At 32.1% G+C, this 21,494-nt stretch overlaps 1 protein-coding gene across 1 annotated transcript; it reads left to right on the top strand.

Annotated features, from left to right (window-relative positions):
• The first annotated feature begins 172 nt into the window (after window positions 1-172).
• On the top strand, window positions 173-20,946 carry LOC129221390 (translocon-associated protein subunit gamma-like). Its single transcript, XM_054855862.1, has 5 exons — window positions 173-388; window positions 2,803-2,929; window positions 7,607-7,699; window positions 12,065-12,196; window positions 20,833-20,946. The coding sequence occupies exons 1-5, from the start codon at window positions 262-264 to the stop codon at window positions 20,897-20,899; spliced, it is 546 nt and encodes a 181-aa protein (XP_054711837.1). The 5' UTR covers window positions 173-261; the 3' UTR covers window positions 20,900-20,946.
• Window positions 20,947-21,494: the final 548 nt, after the last annotated feature.

Below are 21,494 nucleotides of genomic sequence, written 5' to 3' on the forward strand. Positions count from 1 at the left end.
AAACACAAAATCACTATTAATTTTGATTTAAATAACAATCTAACAAAAATTACAAGGAATACGATTAACATGAAGATATTTACAGTTTTTTCTTGAAAAGTTCTAACATTTTGATTTTATGAAGCCTTAACCAGTCTGTATTCTTGATTAAGTAAAACTAGAATTGGCATCACGAAAAATATACTCTCTGTTTTGCTGTCGTGTCCGGGCTCCGGGTTTTTTTCAAGCAGAGATCAAAGATTGTAATTTATTGAAATTAAAATGCCGTCGGGTAAAAAATTAACGAAAGAAGAAGAGTTGCTTTTGCAAGATTTCAGCAGAAATGTTTCCACTAAGTCATCTGCATTATTCTATGGAAATGCGTTTATCGTTTCTGCTATTCCTCTGTGTAAGTGGAGAAAGTGTTATTAACCATCTTTATACGTTTCATTGTTTTGTAATTCTTGATTAGATTTCTTTTTTAAAGCAAAAAAGTTATGGTAATTTTTTGTTCAGAATTCATTAAAGGATGAGCATTTTCTATGAGTAAGTTTGTTCCAAACTTATGACGGTTTAATTGTAATGGAATACATTATAAGCATTCCCCCCCCCCCCCTGATGATTTTTACTTACCTGTGTGTCATGACATCCTTTTCTTTACTAGGTTACTGTTGTCAAGGGGTTCATTCTGGTGATATATCACTTGGCACCCCAGCACCTTTCATTTGATTAATTGGGTTTAAAAGCCGCAGTAAATGTGGAAAGATGATCACTAGGCCCTCCAGTTTTGGCCAATGCGAGATCTACAGGGGAGCGAGATCTACAGGAGACAACTTCTGGTTAAGTGGCAAATTATCCCCATTTCTGTGTTTGTTTTGCCATTAAAACTAGATTTAAAAAGCGAGAGAAGAGAGCTTGGGGGGGGGGGGGCAATTTCAAGTTTTGGCATGATTCTGAGAGGGAGGGTTCTCTAGTTCCCAGCATTGAAAGCTAGCATCTTACCTCAAGAATTTCAGACTGACAGATTTTATATGCTTTTTTTTCTGCATATACTCTGTAGGACTCTCTGCCTCTTTCCAAGGGTTCGGATCTGGTAATCTCATTGCAGCAATAGGCACAGAGGCAATGGACCCTCAAAGTGAGATGTCCCTGCCTATGTAGGAGCTCCAAACCCATAGCAGTGATTTCAAATAAAGCACCTTTTTCCCCCAAGTACAGAGAAGCTTGTACAGAGAAGGGGGGGGGGGGGGCAAGGGAGGCAACTGTGTCCTTACTTTCAAACTTTGAATTGGAAGGGGAAAGTCTACGGTGTCAATCTGTCCTGATTTTTTAGACCATATGCAATTTTTTGGAGATTATAGAATTAGTCATCTTTAAAGCCTTTAATATAGCCTGATTTCCCCTTCCCCGCCCCCCCCCCCCCAAAATCATCAGGGTCCACAGCCCCAACTCCACACTTATTTTGATCCCCAATTTTTTTGGTTCACCAGCAGCCTTTGATCCCATGCCCCACTGGCAATATCAACAAGGCCAAAATCTGGAATACATTATAGTTATCGCCTAGTCTCTGGGGGTAAAAAATTTGGCAAGATTGCCTTAGATATCAGAATCTTTCGTAGATTATGATTTCCATTAGTGATATTACATGACAGATAATATATCGTTAATTGTTGAATCAAATCCCAGCGGCTTGCTCTTCCACGACGCAGACCCAGGTCCAATTCCTGGATTGAGCAGAGTCGACTCAGCTTTTCCTCTCTTCAGTGGGTCAATAAGTTGAGTACCAAGCGTACTTAGGAACTAAACCTTTTTCTTTTTTTTCTATGTTTGGTTGACCACCTGACTAGAACATCTGCCTTGCACCCCAGGGCGCTTGGTCTCTTAAACTGAGATGGGCATAGTAGGCCTTGGCCCCCTTGGGCTGTTGCACCTCTGAGGTTAGTTTTATTATTGAACTGGGCAAAAAAAGTCAACCATAAAATTTCTGGTTAAGTTTGTTTCATTAAAGATGGCCACCAGACTTGCATATTTTCAAAGTTTATCAACATTTTTGATACTTTAAAAAAAAAATCGTGTTATAAAGTTTTAGCCAGGGAGTCCATGGACATGTGTCTGTCTTGTTAGCTTTCAGGTACCCCTGATTAATGATACTAAAAAAAACTAGTAAATATAATTGAAAATGGATGTTGGTCGCTTGTGTTACTCGATTTGCTTTCAACTTCACATTTTTCCTGTTTGTGTCTCGGGAAGAACTCAGTGTTATTTTGCAGAAAATGTTTTTAGAAATAATTGGAGTTTGCACAAAGTTTTAAATTTTATTTAGTTCTGGTGGCCCGTTGGCACCTTTTATATTTTTGGCAATAATAATTTATTTATAGGTATTACAAACTAAAAATTCCGTAGTTGGAGACATTCAACAACTTCAATTTCTAATTTCTGGGTTGCTTTAACTTTTAGATATCGTCAATCTTGTCACTAAACCTTTAAAGTACGGTTGATTGAAATATCTGTTGATTATTCTTTTAGACTTTTTGATTAAAAGTTGTGCATATTAAAAATCGCTAATTGGAAATGGGGGGGGGGGTATAAGTTCTCCCTAACACTAAATGTGTGATTGTCTCGGAGCAAACAGCTTTAGTACAGTGTAATGCTTGGTAAACTACAAAACTTTATAAATTGTTCTTAATGAGCATTTCTTAATTTCTTTGTTAAACATGTGTATAATACTGTTTTGCAATGTGTTCCAGTATATTTTTTAAAAATATCTTGCTTTTTTGAATTTTTGAAAAAAATGTCATGTTAAAAATCTTTTTATTATTTTAGGGTTATTTTGGAGGATACATCAGATGGACCCTTATCAGTCTGGTATTTTGTTTGCAGTAGTAACTCTTATAAGCACATGGTTGGTTGCTTTTGCCTACAAAAATGTAAAATTTGTTCTGAAGCACAAGTAAGTTGAACTTTGTTATTCAAGAATTAAAAAAAAAAAAAATTCTGACTATGTTTTTTTTAATATGAAACGTCGTAAATCAAAATCATGTGATTGATTTTTTTATAATGATCTCAGAGTTTGTTTATTATAATTTGGAACCAGTATGTTTTTGCATTCTGTCCGGAATCAATATCATTTTGTCCTTCTCTGACGAACTAAGACTATTTAAACATGCTGAATAAAAATTGCTGTGTTTTAACCGTTTAACCGCCGAACTATTGACGGAAGATCAAATTTGAGTAATTTTTTGAAATTATGTCTATTTATGTCTAGTAAATACAGAAATAAAATAAAATTTCCAGAAAATTTTTTTTTACTATGTTTTTCAGTGTATTCCATTTTTGGAACATTGGCGTTTTGCATGAAGTTTTTTTTTTCAGAGAATTTTTTTAAACTAAGAGGTTTTTGAAAGCGGTTTTTATCTTAGCATACTTTATTACGGAAAAAATAATATTTTAAATTGCATTTATGTACGTACCAGAATTCAGAAAATCCAATACAGAAATATCTAATGCCCATGATATGAAAGGAAGCATTGCTGGTGAAGTCGTTTGTCGCAATGGAAACATTTCTTAGTCGTATTTTTTTTGCACACCGCACAACGTCCTTGGGATGCAGATACAATATAATGTCCGTCAGACATTCTTGATTGTTTATGTAAATGACAACGAGGCCCTGGATGACTTTCCACTCGTACTTTTCTTCTTAGGAGGTGAGTTGTTATTTCTCTTCGGAACTCTAAATGCTTCATCTTGACTTCGTGTAACTCACAATGAAGTAACCAACTAGCTACAACTGAAATATTCAGAGCATTACTAAAAAGATTCCACCACCAATTTTTACTCCTCATATGAGGTCTGTAGTTTCTAAAAGTTTATCCAAGACGTCCACACCCTCCATTCCTTCATTGTATCTCTTGATAAGATGAGGTTGTGGCACATCTATCTTGCATTTCTGCTCATTTGAGTAACGTTTTACAGATGCAAGTGGCTCATGTGTATAACAATTAGATGCTACTGTAACCACTGCATTATCATTCCAGCTGCACATGTACACTGATCCATCAGATCGATAGTCAAAATTTCCTCGATCTTCTTTAGAAAGGGCTTTTTTGGATTTCAGTGGACAATGGCCAGTTCTGTTTTCACGAATTGTTCCTGTTGCTCGTACACCTTTTTTTGATAGCTGAGAAATTAAGTCATATGATGTAAAAAAGTTATTTAACTATACTTCATGCTTAGACGTGTCAGTCAAAACTGATAATAGATTACTTACAACTCTGGATCCTAATTGCACATCAGGGGATCCTTCTTTTTTGCCTGAATAAATCTCCATGGAATATGGGTATCCACATGAAGAGCACAGCATCCAAATTTTGAAGCCGAATCTTATTGGTTTTCCTCTAATAAACATTTTACATGAATGCTGACCGTATAGTAGGGAACCATAGATTCATCTATGCTCAATTTTTCATGAAATACACCAAATTGTTGAAGGTTTTTACACAGTTCTTCGTAAATAGGGTATACTTTTGCAAGTTTGTCATTTTGTTTTAATTCATGGTTGTCCATCAAATGAAAGTTGTTTTTTATTTTTCGAAAACGATTTCGAGGCACTGTTGGTACAATTGGCACATATGTATCTTCTGCACTGCTCCAATACATATCTTCAGAAGGAACGGAAGGGTACCCACTCAATAACAGCAAACCAAAAAATTGTAGGATTTCATCTCTGTTAACATCTATTGATTCTCCTTTTTGCAATGCATACAAGTTTGTCATATTTGCTAAGTGTTCAACATACTGCAAAGGTAAAATTTTAAAAAATAAATCAATTGGAGATAAATCCACTATATTCGGAAATGTGTGTCGAAGCGGTTCAATACTTTCTGACGAAATCAGTTTCTGAAAATTAGCTTTCTTCTCCCATTTTAAATCCATTTTCATTTTTTTTTCTACTTTTATTTCCTGATAATTCCAACTTTTTCTTTTTTTTTTCCATTTTCATTCGCTTTTTACTTTTATTATCTAATGATTTCAGACTTTGTTCTTCCTCCGATTTTTTTGTTAAATTTTCATGAGAGTTGGCGGAAAAAATGTCCACCTGTCTACATATATCAATTGGTGTGATGGGTTGTAACTCGTCTTCTATAATGTCTTCTTCCTCAGTGATAATGCCTGGTTCATCAGGGGGTAATTGGCATATATCTACATCTGACAAATCCGAATCTGACAATGTCTCTAAATAAGCCACAGCTTGTTCTACAGTAAGAAATCTTGTAGACATTTTTTTAACATTTATGAACAGTTGGTATACGTCAATCATCACGTCACAATGCAGCTGTCCGAGCAGGTGTGGATTCGGAGCCATATTGTCCGTCAAACAGTAGACTGTTATTATTTTCTTTGCTAACGAAACGTCATATCCTTTCAAAATATAAACTTACTTGGTTTTGCCAACATCTACATCAGAGTACATTCAAAATGAGAAGAAAAAAGAAACATATATAACGAAAAATGAAATTTCCCCTTTGAAGTCGAACGATTAACTTCTTGGAAATTTGACTCCCTAAAAGCGCCAATGTTCCAAAATTGGAACATGCTATTTTGAAGGGGTACACCTTTTGGAAATATCATTGTACATTTCTACAAGTATTTTAAAATCATACATTGAAGTATTTTTCACAACTATAATAAATATCATCTAGTTTTCTGAAAAAGCCAATTTTTGGTAAATTTTATAAGAAAAAGTTGCAAAAAGCTAAAAAAAACACGCATCTTTGAAAAATCGCAATAAATAATTGAAAATATATAAACAATCAAGCTTAAAATCAAAAAATACTTTGAAGTAAGACTAAACTGTGTTAAAAAAAAAATTGTTTATTTTAACGTTATTTCTTGGGAAAATTTTCAGTTAAATATGATGTTCCATTTTTGGAACATTGGCGGGTAAACGGTTAAGAAAACAAAAATCTTCATAGTAATGGTAAACAAGTTTAGTTGTGAAGATTCCAATTAGTGATGCAAAGATTTGTTATTTAACTGAATATTTGGTGATGATCAAGAGCAAATATATTTTATTTGATTAATTTAAAAATAGTGTTTTTTTTTTTTTTTTTTGAGAAAATTTTAAAATATTATGGAACAAATTAAAAAATAATATATAAAATGTTAATTTAAAGGTTAAGCCAGTATTTCCTAACCTTTTGGGCCCATTGCCCCCCTGTCGAGATTGACTGACATCTATCCCCCCCCCCCCCCCCCTCCCTTTCTTTCTTGCAAAAACTTCGCCTTACTGATGCTCAATATTATTGAAACTATGAATACTTAATTTTAATTTGTAGTCAAAATGTAATGAAGCGATTTTATCCACTCACTCTTAAACTTAAATATAAATGACTAAATAAAAGTGTACATTTTGTTCTTATTTTTTACTTCCTTTTACATAGTAAAGGAAGTATTGTATTTGCAAAAGAAATTTCACTCAAAAATCGGCCTTAATTTCCATTTTGCTTACCTCCAAATGAACCCGTGACCACACGTGGGTATATGCCTAAGAACGTATAGACACCCAAAATATCCATTTTGACGATTAAAACGAGTTTTTTCATGACGTCCATATGTATGTATATGCGTATGTATCTCGCATAACTCAAGAGCAGTATCTCCTAGAAAGTTGAAATTTTGTATGTCCACTCCTAGGGGGATCTAGTTGTGCACCTCTCTTTTTGGTAACATTTGGATGCTCAAAAGGGAGTCTCTTACACCTTTTTGGGGGGAATAATTGCTCATTTCAACGCAAACTCAAGTGGTGTTATAATTTGACAAACACTTAGCGATATTTTGCCAAGCTTTTGATTGCTAAGTTGGTGACAAATTTGGCGTCCTTTTTTTATTATAAATCTGGTTTCAGTATGGCTACTATTGGCGGTATTTAGAGAGTTAACCATTGAATCACATTAAAATTGCCAATATTGGGAAAATTAATCTGTATAAAACGTTTTTTTCTTCGTTTCGCAAAAAACTTGGGTTGAAAATATTTAAAGTGTTTTTTTGCCTACTCCAAGTCTAAGGCACTATTATCATTAAATTAGCCTCAAAGGAAGTCAGCTTGTTTTCTTTTCCCAAAAGAACTGGGTACTATAAAGGAAATACTTAACCAAGATCATCGACATAATTTTCCCAAGAACAAAAGTACATTTTTTATGAAATTAATTTCTAGTTTAAATTACAATATGAGAATTAAAATTACTTGCACTTAAAATTAAGAAAAAAAAGGTAAAATTACGAAAAAATGGGTGGTTATTTTGCTCCTTTTTAAAAAAAATCTTTTTTTACTTGTTATTCTTCATCTGTATCCTTAACTGTTTCTCTAACTCGGTTTCATATGCATTTTCAGTTGCTATACCCGCTGGTTTTATATTTTGGATAATACAACAAACTCCTCAAAACTATTGATGAACAAGATTGTTATATATGTGGGATGTTTATTTAGCAATTAGTTGTTTGGCTACTGGTGGTTTGTTTCCATTTTTGTATATATATGTTTTTTTTGTCAACACCTTTGAAAAGCTTATTAATAGAAATGTGAAGTATTTTACTTTTTAGAAATTTTTTAACTTTTGTTTTTCTCTAGAATTGCTGTTAAAAGGGAAGAGGCAGTATCTCGTGATGTAATGAGATCTTTGGCTGAAGATAAAAAGATGTCTAAGAAGGAAAAGGATGAACGGTAAGTTATATCTTTGTCGGGCTTTAAAACCTAAGTCATAATGCTAAGAGGTGGGGTGATGCAGAGAAAGGTATGCTTTGGCTATCACCCCCTTTTACCCCTGAAAATAGGGGTAAATGGAAACAAGCCATCTGTATCCTCAAGGTTGATGTAGATGGGCTAGATAATTAATATATACAGTCAGTTTAGAAGCTAGAGTATACAATATGTGGCCCATAGGTTTCATGCCACCTGCTGAATCCTTCAAATGTAATCTAAAATCATTTAAATAAAAAAATCTTTAAAAAAACTTAATTTTGCTCTGAATTTATGTAAAATACGCAGAGCTGTAATCTATATCAAAGTATAATCTTCCAAAAAGTTGGGAAAAATGAAAAACTTAGCTGTTTATATTCACCCCAGAGTACAAGATTTATGGGGGTAAATGGAAATGCTTGAATTGCATATCAAAAAAAGCTGGGAAGGTGAAATGCATAAAATGTTTGTAGTAACCTCGGCACACGACAAGTAAAACTAGTTGTCACCACTTATTTCATATTTGTAGATCTGCAGGTGAGGAAACTGTAAGATCACTAAACTTTAAAAAATAATGTTTCTCACCGTGTTATTTTCAAACTGATGAATTAATGATAAATTTGCGGAAGTCTCAGAATCTTAACTAGTTTTCCTGCACCAACAGTTTTGTTATAAAAATTACTGCAAGAGTGGTAATTGTGTTTACCCCTTGTTTTCTTTGATCCCTGCTCTTAAACTTGAAAACAATGTTTACCTGGAGTAATTGGCCTTAAAAGCTAATTATAACTGTATTTAAGTGAAAATTATGTTGAAAATTAATTTCACGTCTTTTAGTTTTATTCAAAAATCCTTCAGGGTTCGTACTCAATTTCAGAAAGAAAATGAAGGAGTTTTGGAGGAGTATAATGAGATTTTGGAGGAGTACTAACGGGCTGTCATCAAATGATGTCACACTTTTTTCCAAAAAATTTGACCCCTTCCCCTTTATCACAAAGTGTCAAACTTTAGCAAACTCCTCCTCCTGTCACATGTCAAATTTTTTATAAACATATTGTTACAATAACTGTGTGATGTCACTTTTTGTCACCCACTCTCTTCCCCTTGTCACAATTTCATGAGCCCGTTTCCTCCTCAAAGCATGACATCACTTGTGGATGACCCTTTTTATTTTACAATATCATAACTTTGATTTACTAAACAACTGCTTTTTTAACACAATCACTTAATATAGTACATCTACTTATATTTTTAAATACAGTCGGGCCTCCATATATCAAAGTAGCAAATTGCCGGAAAAAAATTCGATATATAGAAACGATCTTATTTTATCATTAAAATCTCCTAAAACATTAAAATTAAAGCTAATTTTCCTGCAAGAAACCCAATTTCTAATTTATACGAGCATCGGATTAAACGAAAGTTAATAACTGAAAAATTAACAGAAATTACATTTTTGAGCCTTCATGCATCTTCATTCTTCGGCAGTTCAACTTGATTTGCAACATGAGGGGATTTTAGTTTTGACAATGAAATCGAGAAAAAAGTAAAAAATCAATCTACCTAACTTGAATGATTTTTACTGAAACTAAAAAGACTAGGAATGATAATAACAGACAAAAGGGATAACTTGAAACTGATTTTACAGTGTTATGGTTACGACTAAGATTTGAAATAAACTGGAGGGAATTTAAGAACTCCAGAACGGAACAACGACCTATCTACGCACCCCTCAAACCCAGATTTCTTATGAGTTTCTTAGCAACCTTTAGTAAACATAATTTTCTCCCCTAACCTTCATTTTTCATGAGACAAACAGCCTAAAGTGGAAAAAAAAAAAATCTACGAATGTCTCGAAAAACATTTCGATATATAGAGATTTTTTCGATATATAGAAACAATTTTTCTGTAATGAACATTGAAATTTGCTGGGATTTCGATATGTGGAAGTTCGATATATGGAGACTGGACTGTACTTAAATAATAATTAGACAACCTGACTTTTGCTGCTGAGAGTGTGGAGGAGGGAAAAACAGTAATCATAAAACTTGAAAAAAAAAAAAGACCAATCACCAACATGTTTTACTTCACTTATGAAATGTCTTCTTAAGTCTTCTAATAAAATTTTCACCTTCAAATTTTATGATTTAACTATGATCAATTTGTAAATCACATCTTTCTGAAAAAAATAAATGCACGAAATTACTACATTAAAATCACCCTTGTCATGACGTTAGTTGTCGATCAAAGTATTTTAAGTTACTTTCATAGAGGAAGATTATGTGGTATTGAACTAAAAAAGGAGTTTTGAAGGTGTTAACACCAAAATGAAGGAGTTTGAAGGGCCCTTCAAAAAAATTTCCTAAATGAAGGAGTTTTGGAGGAGTTTTGAAGGAGCGTACGAACCCTGTATATATTTTTGCCCTTGTTGTGATCGTTGGATTTAATTGCTCAAGTAGTTCAGTATTTGTAAATATATCTGCCTGAGTAAATTTACTGTGTTGATGCGTTATAAATCTAGCTCTTATGATATAGTCTTGATTCATTCAGCATGAAGCTTATACTCTTCTTGAAGAATTGGTTAGCATCATTCACGATCCTTTATGCACTTATAATATCTGTGTGCCTACCACTAGATCTATCACTTTGCTTCTTATTAATTACTATTATTATTATTTTTTTTAAGTTGAGAAATACTAGTTTCACTTTGAAAACAACAGTCAGAAACCCTTTTATTAGATTAAAATATATATAAAAAAAATGCAGTATCTAATGGTAACTGTGGCACGTTGAATATATGTCATGGTCACAATGTCTTTCAATTGTCCATTCCAAATCAATACCTCTGAGGGTGCTGAACCAGGAGTTGTTCAGCTTCTAGTTTGGATCGATATTTTGAAATGTTCAAAAATGGTGTTTCCTTCTATCATGTGCTGCCTAAGCTAAATGAGTCTTCCATTTTAGCGGTGCTCAGTAAATGGAAACCATACTTTCCTGCCTTAAATTGGGTAGCATTGTCTACTCGGGCTAGGATATCCAAGTGGTTTAAGTAACAATGACAGCAACAAATGTTTCATACCACTTATTGTAATCAAACAATTTTTATATGTCTAAAGAACTTTCTATATTTATTCATTTTTTTTTTCTTCAGAAATTAAAAAAAAAAGTGAAATACTCATAAATAAATTAAAAAAGAATTAAATGATGTGCATTTGCCAATTATTATTAAAATCAGGGTTCGCCGATATATATATCATGATATATATATATCCGATATTCATTTTGAAAATATCATGATATTTTGATATTTTCGATATTTATTTTTTCAACTACGGTATTTTCAATGTAAAAATTATTTGAATCATAGTAATAGTGTTCATTTACTATTCAAATAACGAAAAAGTTATGTACTATATTTTTATGATGCAATAATACATCATTAATATAACAAAGTAATATAATATTCCTTTTTTTTTCATTTTCATAAAAGTTTAATTCATATTACAAGTGCCTAATTAACTATTAAACATTAGGCAGAAAAAAAGAAAGTGTCTTATGACTGTACACTGACTATTGCATATTTTTTGTGTCTGAATCATATAACTGTATAAAAGTAGCTAACAGAAGAAAAATGAGTAAAATAGCTAATGCTAAATTAACTCTATTAAAATTGATAAAAATGTTGAATGAAATATTAGATATAAATAATGAAAGAAACCGTAATTTTAAGTCTACATATTGTAAAAACAATATAAGAAAAAAAATAGTGATTTGATCATGCATTTACTATTTTGAAGACTTCAGTTTGTGCTGATTGAAAATATCGGATATGTATCAAAATATCAGATATTTTCGAAAATATTACAATATTTTCGAATCCTGATTAAAATACTTACTTTTAAATCCTTATACTGTGAAAAAATAGCAGTTTTCATATTAATGTGTACAGCAAATTAATCTTGCTGATTTTTAATTAATTTTGTAGTAAAATATTGTTTAAAATTAGTTTTGTCATTGTAAAATTAATATTTTCTTCACAGGTTTTAGATCAAGAGTATACAATCATTCTGTTTTGATTTCGAATATGATTGCATATTCTGTTGCATCACCCCAAAACTTTTGTGCATCAAACATGTGGAAAATAAATGGATTTTCATTTTCTTCATTTAGCCAAATTAGCCCATTTCTTTTAGCATCTCGGACTTTTTATGAAAAAGTGTAGAAAATATTATCCTTGAATAGGATGCATGTAATATTTAAACAGAATTGGGGATTTCATTGATCTGTAGGCAAATATTTTATCTTTTCTAGAAATATATTACAATGTTAAAATTGTATTTTTATCTTTTGTAGAATTTTGTGGAAAAAGAATGAAGTTGCAGATTATGAAGCCACAACCTTCTCCATTTTCTATAACAATGCTCTTTACTTGATGTTGATAATTTTGTTATCATTCTACTGCTTAAGATCATTCAATCCAAGCATGTATCCTTTTAAAACCGGTCATGGAAAAATATTTTTAACATAATAGTTTAAACTTTTGTTTTTCTAAAATACAGTCGAACTCACTTATGACGAGCCCTGATTTAACGAGGAATATTTAGTTGGTACAATGTAAAATCTACAGAAGCAAAACTTGCTTTTAACGATCAAACCCCGCTTAAAGCGAGCAATATTTTTGGGGTTCAGAAAGTTTCTATTGATTTTGAGCAAAATTATGCGTTTTAAATCCTTAAAAAAAGTCATGACATCATTTTTAATTTATAATTAGAGAAGTCTTTAAATTTTTCATAATTGTTGACGTCAATGTTATCACTTCCGAGAAATGTATTTCCGATTACTGTATTGTAGCACAAATTCAAGCTGATTGAAATGAAAAAAATCAATAAAAGCGACAACAATAACAAAAATTGTGAAGAATTTGAAGCTGAACTACTGTCAACATAGTCGATGTATTTTAACCTGCAGAAGAGCTTCATCAGTTTTTCGAAACCACGGGTGAAAATGACGATGTTTTGTTCAATGAATATTCCTCAAATGACACCATTAACTCAAGAAAGAGAAATAGACAATAAGACAGTTCAAAAGAATGAACTAGCTTTTTTGGTACTCGAGAGAAATTGAAAGCAAAAAAGCAAGTATGGAAGAATTAAAACGTATTTTTTACGAGCACTCAGTTGTAAGAAGCAAATATTGTGGTTCCTCCTCTCGCATTATAAGCAAGTTCGACTGTATATGTATGCTTGTAAAAAGTAATTATAATAAAATCAAGTAACATTTATTATGTCCAATTTTCCTTCAATTGAAAGCTCCTAGGGCATTTTATTATTCAGTTTTGTGCAAAATGATGTTCTTCCTATTATTTATTCCTGTTTAATTTTCCTTGTTCTTAGTTTTCTGTTAATGTATTTTCGATATCTAATTTCTCATTTTCTTGCAAAATCTTTGTGTCTTTTTTAAACAAATTTACCATTAGTTTTTTAATTTTCTGCTTCAAGAGCTGTATGCATCGATATTGAGCAATACTTCTTTATTGAGCCTTTGCAAGTTACTTCAAGGTAAAAATACTGTTAGTTTAGAAGCTTTTTTTACCTTTCATGCTATCAATAAGAACTCATATTTCAATTTCTGAAATGCTGGACATTTGCTGGACATTTGACTAATAGCATTACAGTAAAGCATTGCAAATGAGTCTGCTTTGTCATGACAGAAAACAGATTAGCTTTTTACAATGTCAAAAAGAATTCTTTTCAATATCTGAAATCCAAGAAATTAGTGACTAAGTCCAACCGCGAACAGTTGGCCCTTGCCTTCGCCTTGTTTGAGAAGTGTCCATTTTCACGAAGGGGCAATATAGAGAGGAAAGTAGAATGGAATTTGCAATGCATCTTTGGTTCTAGAGCTTAAAAATGCACCTGGGAATTTAAGAAATTAGTCAGAGAGGCAAAACATTTTAATTTTGTGTGATCAAGGCAGATGTCTCATTGGACAGGTCACATCCTAGGTAAGTGGATGAGTCTTGGCTTTACTTATTTCAGCAGCCATTGGTCAGAGATAACAATGCCTCCTTTAATTCATTTCAATTGAAAACTGGCAAGAGTAGGGTTGCTCTATACAGAATGCAATGATTGTCATTTTTACTTTTTTGCCAACTCAATGCAGTTTTTGCTGCAACTTAAACCTTTCAGTTCTACTAAATAATCACCAGACAAAAATATAATAAGAGTACTTTCTTTTTCATATTGCTAAAATTTTACTAAAGTCGAAAATATGGCACACATTTTTTTTTTCTTCTCTACCTATTTTACGGAAAAGACTCGCTTTCTCAAATGATTGACAAGGGTCATTTGTTCATGGTTGGACTATATTAGCAAGGCCCCAACGGCAGAAATTTTTTCTGTGGCTAAAAAATAACCTGTGGCAAATTATTGAATATCCATTTGTCAAATCCAATTTTCTTTGTGAATAAACATACGTAAATTAATTGATAACAGTAAGGGGAAAATATCCCTGATGTATAAACTAATAGCTGCAAATGTGAAGTCTATTTGGAAGATTGAAGCGTACAGTGTTGTGACGTCAGCTGTTGAGGTTTAAGGATACATCACTTTTTTGCACACAGGATTTTTGAAAATTCATTAAAAATCAATCATTGGTTTTCTGAATTTGACTATGGTGAATTTTTGAGTTTTGTTTGTCTCTTAACAGTATCTAATAGTCGAAATAAATATATTTTATAGGTTAATACTCTGTCTCTGAAAAGCGGTATATTAACTACAAAATAGAGGCATCTGATTGTGTCACAGTAAAGAATTCCCTCTCAGTATTTTTTTTTTTTTTTGATATGGAAAAATCCTGTTTGCAAAAAGTTCTTTAGTGATTGTAAAACAAAAAGATTAAAAATAGTGATGTGTGGGCAAATACTATTAGAACAAAATTAGTTAAAAGAAATACTTTTCATGTGCCCTTTTTATGCAGTAGTTCTTAAAAAACCTCTTCTTTTAGTTTTGAATGTCTTTTTTTTGTGCCCAAAAATATTAGTCTATTTTTTCTATATTAACATTTAATGTATTGTGACCCCTATTTGACTCTGCTTTTTTCCCTTTATCTTTTTTTTTATAGGTTTGTGTGCTTGAAAGCTCAAACTTAATCTAGTTTTTAATTGTCTCAAATGTGTTTGTGCTATTTTTTTTCACTAAAGTACTTGTGAATCCAACTTTTTTTATAACTTTATAAACCTAATTTTTCGTTTTTTTTTTTTTTTTTTTTTTTTGTGAGTTTATGTGTGTGTGTGAAAATATCCTATTTTTTTACTCCCAAAATGCATTATGAACTCTGTGTTTATAAACCATCAAACTTTAGACTTCCGAAGAGACTATCTGTATGAGTTGCAGACTAGATTAAAATGGTTGAGGTACTGTGATAAAATACTTATAATTTAGAAAATTTGTTTCAGTCAAATTCAGTACTGAATTGGTTGATTTAATAACTACCGTAGACCCTCCTTTTTCGCGGGGGTTACATTGCACGGAAATGCCATGTTAATCGAAACCGCGTAAATTGAGACCTAATACTAGTGTTAAAATAAGGGTTTGGTTCCGTAGATAACAAAATACTTCATTCTAGTGATGACTAATTGTATAATTAGTTTAATGTGTACATATATCGACTTTTATGCACAACATGCATAAAGGAAACAAATTTATTTCGTGTTCTGTTTATAAAGAGGAGCTGGCTATGATAGTCTTTAGGCAGTCGTTAAGTATTTTTTTCTGCAATTCTTTGCAGAGCATTAACACATCCATGATCACTTGCACCATTTCCATGATAGAATCTTCTTTCACTAACAAATCAGAAAGATCATTTCTGTTGTCTAGGAATGGCTCAAAATTTTCAGTGTGAATGTTTTTGGTTGTGCATCACCGACGTCGGTATCCTCGTTGGTTTTGACCCCCTTTGTCACTCCTAAAAGCTCTTTTTTTCTTGAATTCTGAACTGTGTGAGTTTAATAACTTTACTTCTGGAAAGAACTCTGGAACCAATCGCACAAAATGTCTCCAGTGGCCCAAGCTTGATTATTAGCAATTGGTTATGCATAATCTGCAATCTTTAGGAGTTTGGATTTTGAAAGAGGGGGAAATTTTATCTGTTTGCATTGCCGCATCCGCGTAAAATAAAATAAAGGTGTCAAATCTTAAACCGCATATAATCAAAACTGCGTGAAACGAGGGTCTACTGTACTTACTGCGAGTACTCACTGACTTGATTCGAGCTAGGATTAGGCTGCTAAAATTCTACAGATTTCAACTTGAATTCCCCATCTCTCCCAAGTCCTGAGTCTCTATCCATTTCAGGAACGCTTTTGATTTTGCATGCTCAGCTGTAAGAAATGGGAGAGATCATGCATTTGTGCAATTTTTAGAGTTTTTCTAATTTTCTCTTAATTCCTAATTTTCAGTAATCATTATTTTTTGTCCTAATCCATCCTAAAATTTGTATTTATTTTTTTTCAAAATAAAAGCACGAGTCCCACTTTGAGGTGGCCCTAGTTCTGTTTTAGGGTATAAGATTTTTTTTTTTAAAGTTTAGTATTATTTTTCCAGTACATTTCGTTTGGAAAAGTTAAGAATCTAAATGCTGTATTTACTCATTCCCTGCCATCTTATGTTTTTCTTCTCATCATTCATTACTAATATTATTTAAAAGGAGAATTAAAGTATTATTCTTTTTAAAAATAGTTGGGGAATGTGGAGCAATGTGAAATAGTTAAAATGACTGATCTTTTTTCGAATGAACAAATCGAAAATTGGTTTTGAAAATTACAGCACATAAAGGAGGAACGTTCTGTTTTATTATAAAACCTGTGCCAAAACAGTATTTTTCGTTTATTGCAGTAAATTTGAGTCTTAAAAAAAAGTGGAAAATTTTCACTCTTTTTTTTCCCATGGGGCAAAGTGAAAAATAAAATATTTTTCTAATGAAGTATTTTTTTTTTTTTTTTTCAAATATAAAACATATTTTTGATCAAAAGAATTAGTAAATAAAAGGTTGAATGAATAAATCAATGATAAAATGAATAAATCAATTAATATATGAAGAAAAATAAATCAGCGAGTAAAATAATGAATGAAAAAGAAAATAAGTGAATGAATTATTAAATATAAGTGAATTACTAAATGAAGGAATGTGAATGAATTAATAAATGAAAACGTAAGTGATTTAAATGATTGAGTGATAAAATGAAACAAACTATTTCATTTTGCCCCATATGTACTTGACTAATTGTACAATTTATTTAAAATACAAATAAGCTTAATATTAATTAAGTTAATACTGCATTGAATATTATGAGGTCTCAATTAATATTTAAAATGTTAATAACAATAACTTTATCATTGTATAGTAACAAAAATAATTTGTGACTTACAACAAAATATTACAATATGAGTATCATTTTTTAAAAATTGCCTGTATCAACAATTGCTTTAGTCTTCGGCAGTATTTTTTTCCTGACTGGAATAGACTACATGTTGTACTACATAGTTAAAATAATACCAGATAGGTGGTACAAAAAGCAGAGAAAATATTTCACTTTTTACTTTCTTCTATATCTAATATATAGAAGAAAGTATTGGATTCGTGCAAATTTTCGAATTTCGAATTTTGACGGATTCGAACGTTTTGAGGTGTGCTGAGTCCATTTCGACCATTTTTGGAAAATGTCTGTCTGTCTGTGTGTGTGTGTGTATGTGTGTGTATGTATGTGTGTCACGTCTGTGTGTGACCAGTTTTTTGTGGCCGCTCTACAACAAAAACTACCGCATGAAATCGAACGAAATTTAGTACACATATGTGCCCCTATGTGAACTTGTGCCCATTAGTTTTTGGCGCGAATTCCTCCAAGGGGGGTGGAGCTATGGGACGTTTTTCGAGTTACGCGTGCTTGCTATTCCTCAGGAAGTAACTGGCGGAATCAAACAACATTTGGTCCATATGTTGCCATTAACAGGAACAGGTGCTGATTCAATTTTGGTGTCAATAACTCAAACGGGGGTTGAGCTATAGAACGTTTTTTGTCGTCAATTGTGACTGCTGTATCTCAAGAAATAATGAACGGAATGAAAGAAAAATTTATCGGCAAGTAGCCCTTAGTGGGTATAAGAACTGATTTTATTTTTGTGTCAACAGCTAAAAAGGGGGTAGCGCAATCACCCGTTCTTTTTTTCCATTTTGAGTGTCCTATTTCAAGAAGTAATGCTACGTTCTGGTTGAAATTTGGAATATATGTGAATCCATTTGTAAACAGGCTTTGGTTCAATTTTGACGCCGATCGCTCCAAGAGGTGTTGATTTTTTTTTTTTTTTTTTTTTGCGAATAAAAATAGCTTTATTAATGCAACAATAAGAAAGATAAATCGTAATAGGTTGTCGTCTGCGTATTTCTCGTGATTTTAATTGAATGGAAATGATCGGAAATATTATCTCAATGATTTAAAATTTTGAACTGTTGCCATCTTATGTTTGTTAACAAATAAAATATTTGTAATTAATTCAAGTAAGGCTTTTAAAATAACTTTCAATTTTCGCTCTTTGCTTTGCTTTTGCAATAATTCAGACATTGGGATGGTCGTCAAGTTTTTGCATGTGTAATTTTGTTTTTGTTGGGAATATTGCTTCCTCGTCAAGCATGGGGAGGGATCAGAAAAAAAAAGAAAAATATAGAAGAAAGTTTCGTGATGGCCACAACATACTAGTTTACTTTGCCCCGCTATTTCACTTTGCCCCATGTTCCCCTGTATACATTATGGTGGTAGATAGAAAATGTAATATACGTATGAGCAATGGTGTATGCAAATTTTCTCAATGTTTTTGAGAGATCACTGACGTTAGCATTTTCCAAAGCTATATCTGTCGATCACATCCAGGACAAAGTGTGAACTACCTGCATACACAGGATGATCCCGTGTAACCTGCAAGGCCATTATTTTCGCAACCGTTGGTACTAGATGCATACTCCCAATTGCAAAAATGTTCTAAATCAGATGCGGAGTTAAGTCATCGAAAGTTTGGAGCAAAAAAAAAAGAGAGTCAAAAATACAAAATTTAACTTTTTGTTCGAGCCTTAGGTCCCCAAACTTATGTTTAGGGAAATAATCTCCATTGCAAAATAATTGCAACACGAAACCTTTGACATTAGTACTACCAATATTCACAGCGATATGAAACTCAGCTCTTTGTGACTTACATCATTTTACACTCTCCGTCAATACTCAGTCACTCTCCTTCCCCTCTTCAGGGGAAATATAGCGGCTAACAAGGGTTTTAAATTACATGTGTACATAGAGTGTTTTTTAAGATTGTATGAGCTTTTGTAGTGTGTTTTTGCATAACATGGCATGACATTTGCACTTATTTTTTAATAGTAATGAAAAATAAAAATTACTTTTTTTTTTACTTCAACAACCTGTCATTCTTCTGAAAGGGCTATAAGTTTCAATCTCATGTTCTGTAGGGTCCCTTTAAATTTTGAATTGAAATATCTCCTTGAGTTTTGGTCGTACAAATGTCAGTTTTTTACTTTCTTCTATATCTAATACATAGAAGAAAGTATTGGATTCCTGCAAATTTTCGAATTTCGAACATTTTGAGGTGTGCCGAGTCCATTTCGGCTATTTTTGGAAAATGTCTGTCTGTCTGTGTGTGTATGTGTGTGTCACGTCTGTGTGTGACCTGTTTTTTGTGGCCGCTCTACAGCAAAAACTACCGCATGAAATCGAACGAAATTTGGTACACATACGTGCCCCTATGTGAACTTGTGCCCATTAATTTTTGGCGCGAATTCCTCCAAGGGGGGTGGAGCAATGGGACGTTTTTTGAGTTACGCGTGCTTGCTGTTCCTCAGGAAGTAACTGGCGGAATCAAACAAAATTTGGTCCATATGTTGCCATTAACAGGAGCAGGTGCTGATTCAATTTTGGTGTCAATAACTCAAAGGGGGGTTGAGCTATAGAACGTTTTTTGTCGTCAATTGTGACTGCTGTATCTCAAGAAATAACGAACGGAATCAAACAAAAATTTTTTGACAAGTAGCCCTTAGTGGGTATAAGAACTGATTTTATTTTTGTGTCAACAGCTAAAAGGGGGGTAGCGCAATCACCCGTTCTTTTTTTCCATTTTGAGTGCCCTATCTCAAGAAGTAATGCTACGTTCTGGTTGAAATTTGGAATATATGTGAATCCATATGTAAACAGGCTTTGGTTCTATTTTGACGCCGATCGCTCCAAGAGGTGTTGATTTTTTTTTTTTTTTTTTGCGAATAAAAATAGCTGTATTAATGTAACAATAAGAAAGATAAATTGTAATAGATTGTCGTCTGCATATTTCTCGTGATTTTAATTGTATGGAAATGACTGGAAATATTATCTCAATGATTTAAAATTTTTAACTGTTGCCATCTTATGTTTGTTAACAAATAAAATATTTGTAATGAATTCAAGCAAGGCTTTTAAAATAACTTTCAATTTTCGCTCTTTGCTTTGCTTTTGCAATAATTCAGACATTGGGATGGTCTTCAAGTTTTTGCATGTGTAATTTTGTTTTTGTTGGGAATATTGCTTCCTCATCAAGCATGGGGAGGGATCAGGAAAAAAAAAAGAAAAATATAGAAGAAAGTTTCGTGATGGCCACAACATACTAGTTTGTGTTAGTAATATTTTTCAATGGAGATTATTACCCTTAATATAAGTTAAGGTACCTAGGGTACATATAAAAAGTTAAATTTTGTATGTTTTGACTCATTTTTTTTTTCTTGCTTCAAACGTTCATTAGCTCAACTCAGCATCTGATTTTGAAAGTTTTTGCAATTGGAAGTATGCATCAAGAACTAACGGTTGTGAAAATAAAGGTCTTGCATGTTAAACGGGAACACACGTTATTTATATTTATTTTTTTAAATAGTGGTGAAAAATCAATTATGATAAATATCCATTAAAAATTTATTGATATTTAATTTTGATTTGATCTTTCAAGAACGTCATTGCTCTAGGGGGTGATGGGCACCTCTGTATATAAATACTCAAAATGCAATTGACTAAAACTGACTTTTTCCTTAATGTTTGGTAGAAATTATGTATGTTCAGTTGGTGCAGCTGGTGGTCTTCTAGCTTTGTTTTCTACAAGCTCAAGTTAATTTATATTGTGCATTTTGTTTTTTAAATAAAAAGTAGATTTTTGGTATATGTTTATTCTGTGCTTGCAAGGATTTACACTTGGTTAGAAAAGTAGTTTTTTAATTTTTATTCCGTCTTCTAGGCTTAGGCAAAAATCATTCTTGAAACTTGTTGAGGAAAATCGCTTTTTTTCTTTTGGTAAGTTTTATTTGTGTGGTTCATAAAAGAACAACAAGGAGTAGATTGATTCTCTATGATATATTTTGCGAATTTTTTACATTAATATTTTGATGTAATGAGAATTAAAAATTATTTTGCTGACTAATTTAAAACATTCTCTTTAAATTTCGATTTTAGAAACTTGATTTGTGCTAACATAATAGAGTATTGTTTGTTATTAAAAGTTTTTTGCTTTTTGATTGATTGTTAGGATTGTAATTGGATGTAGATTTTGATAAAAATATTGGTTTGAAAAAATAAACTTCTAATCTTGAGGCAGACCTGTGTATAAAATTTCCAATATGTATGGAATTTGGTGTGTTATATTTAGTGTGGATATAGATTTAATTTCATGTTTAATATTTTTTATGCAATGCAGATTTTAAGATAAAAAAA

Source organism: Uloborus diversus, chromosome 4 (genome assembly GCF_026930045.1).
Source record: "Uloborus diversus isolate 005 chromosome 4, Udiv.v.3.1, whole genome shotgun sequence".
Taxonomy (NCBI): domain Eukaryota; kingdom Metazoa; phylum Arthropoda; class Arachnida; order Araneae; family Uloboridae; genus Uloborus; species Uloborus diversus.

Coding starts and splice junctions, on each gene's coding strand:
- LOC129221390 (XM_054855862.1), top strand. CDS start 262: ATGCCGTCGGGTAAAAAATTAACGAAAGAAGAAGAGTTGCTTTTGCAA. Junction 2,930..7,606: donor AAATTTGTTCTGAAGCACAA/GTAAGTTGAACT, acceptor GTTTTTCTCTAG/AATTGCTGTTAAAAGGGAAG. Junction 7,700..12,064: donor AAGAAGGAAAAGGATGAACG/GTAAGTTATATC, acceptor TATCTTTTGTAG/AATTTTGTGGAAAAAGAATG.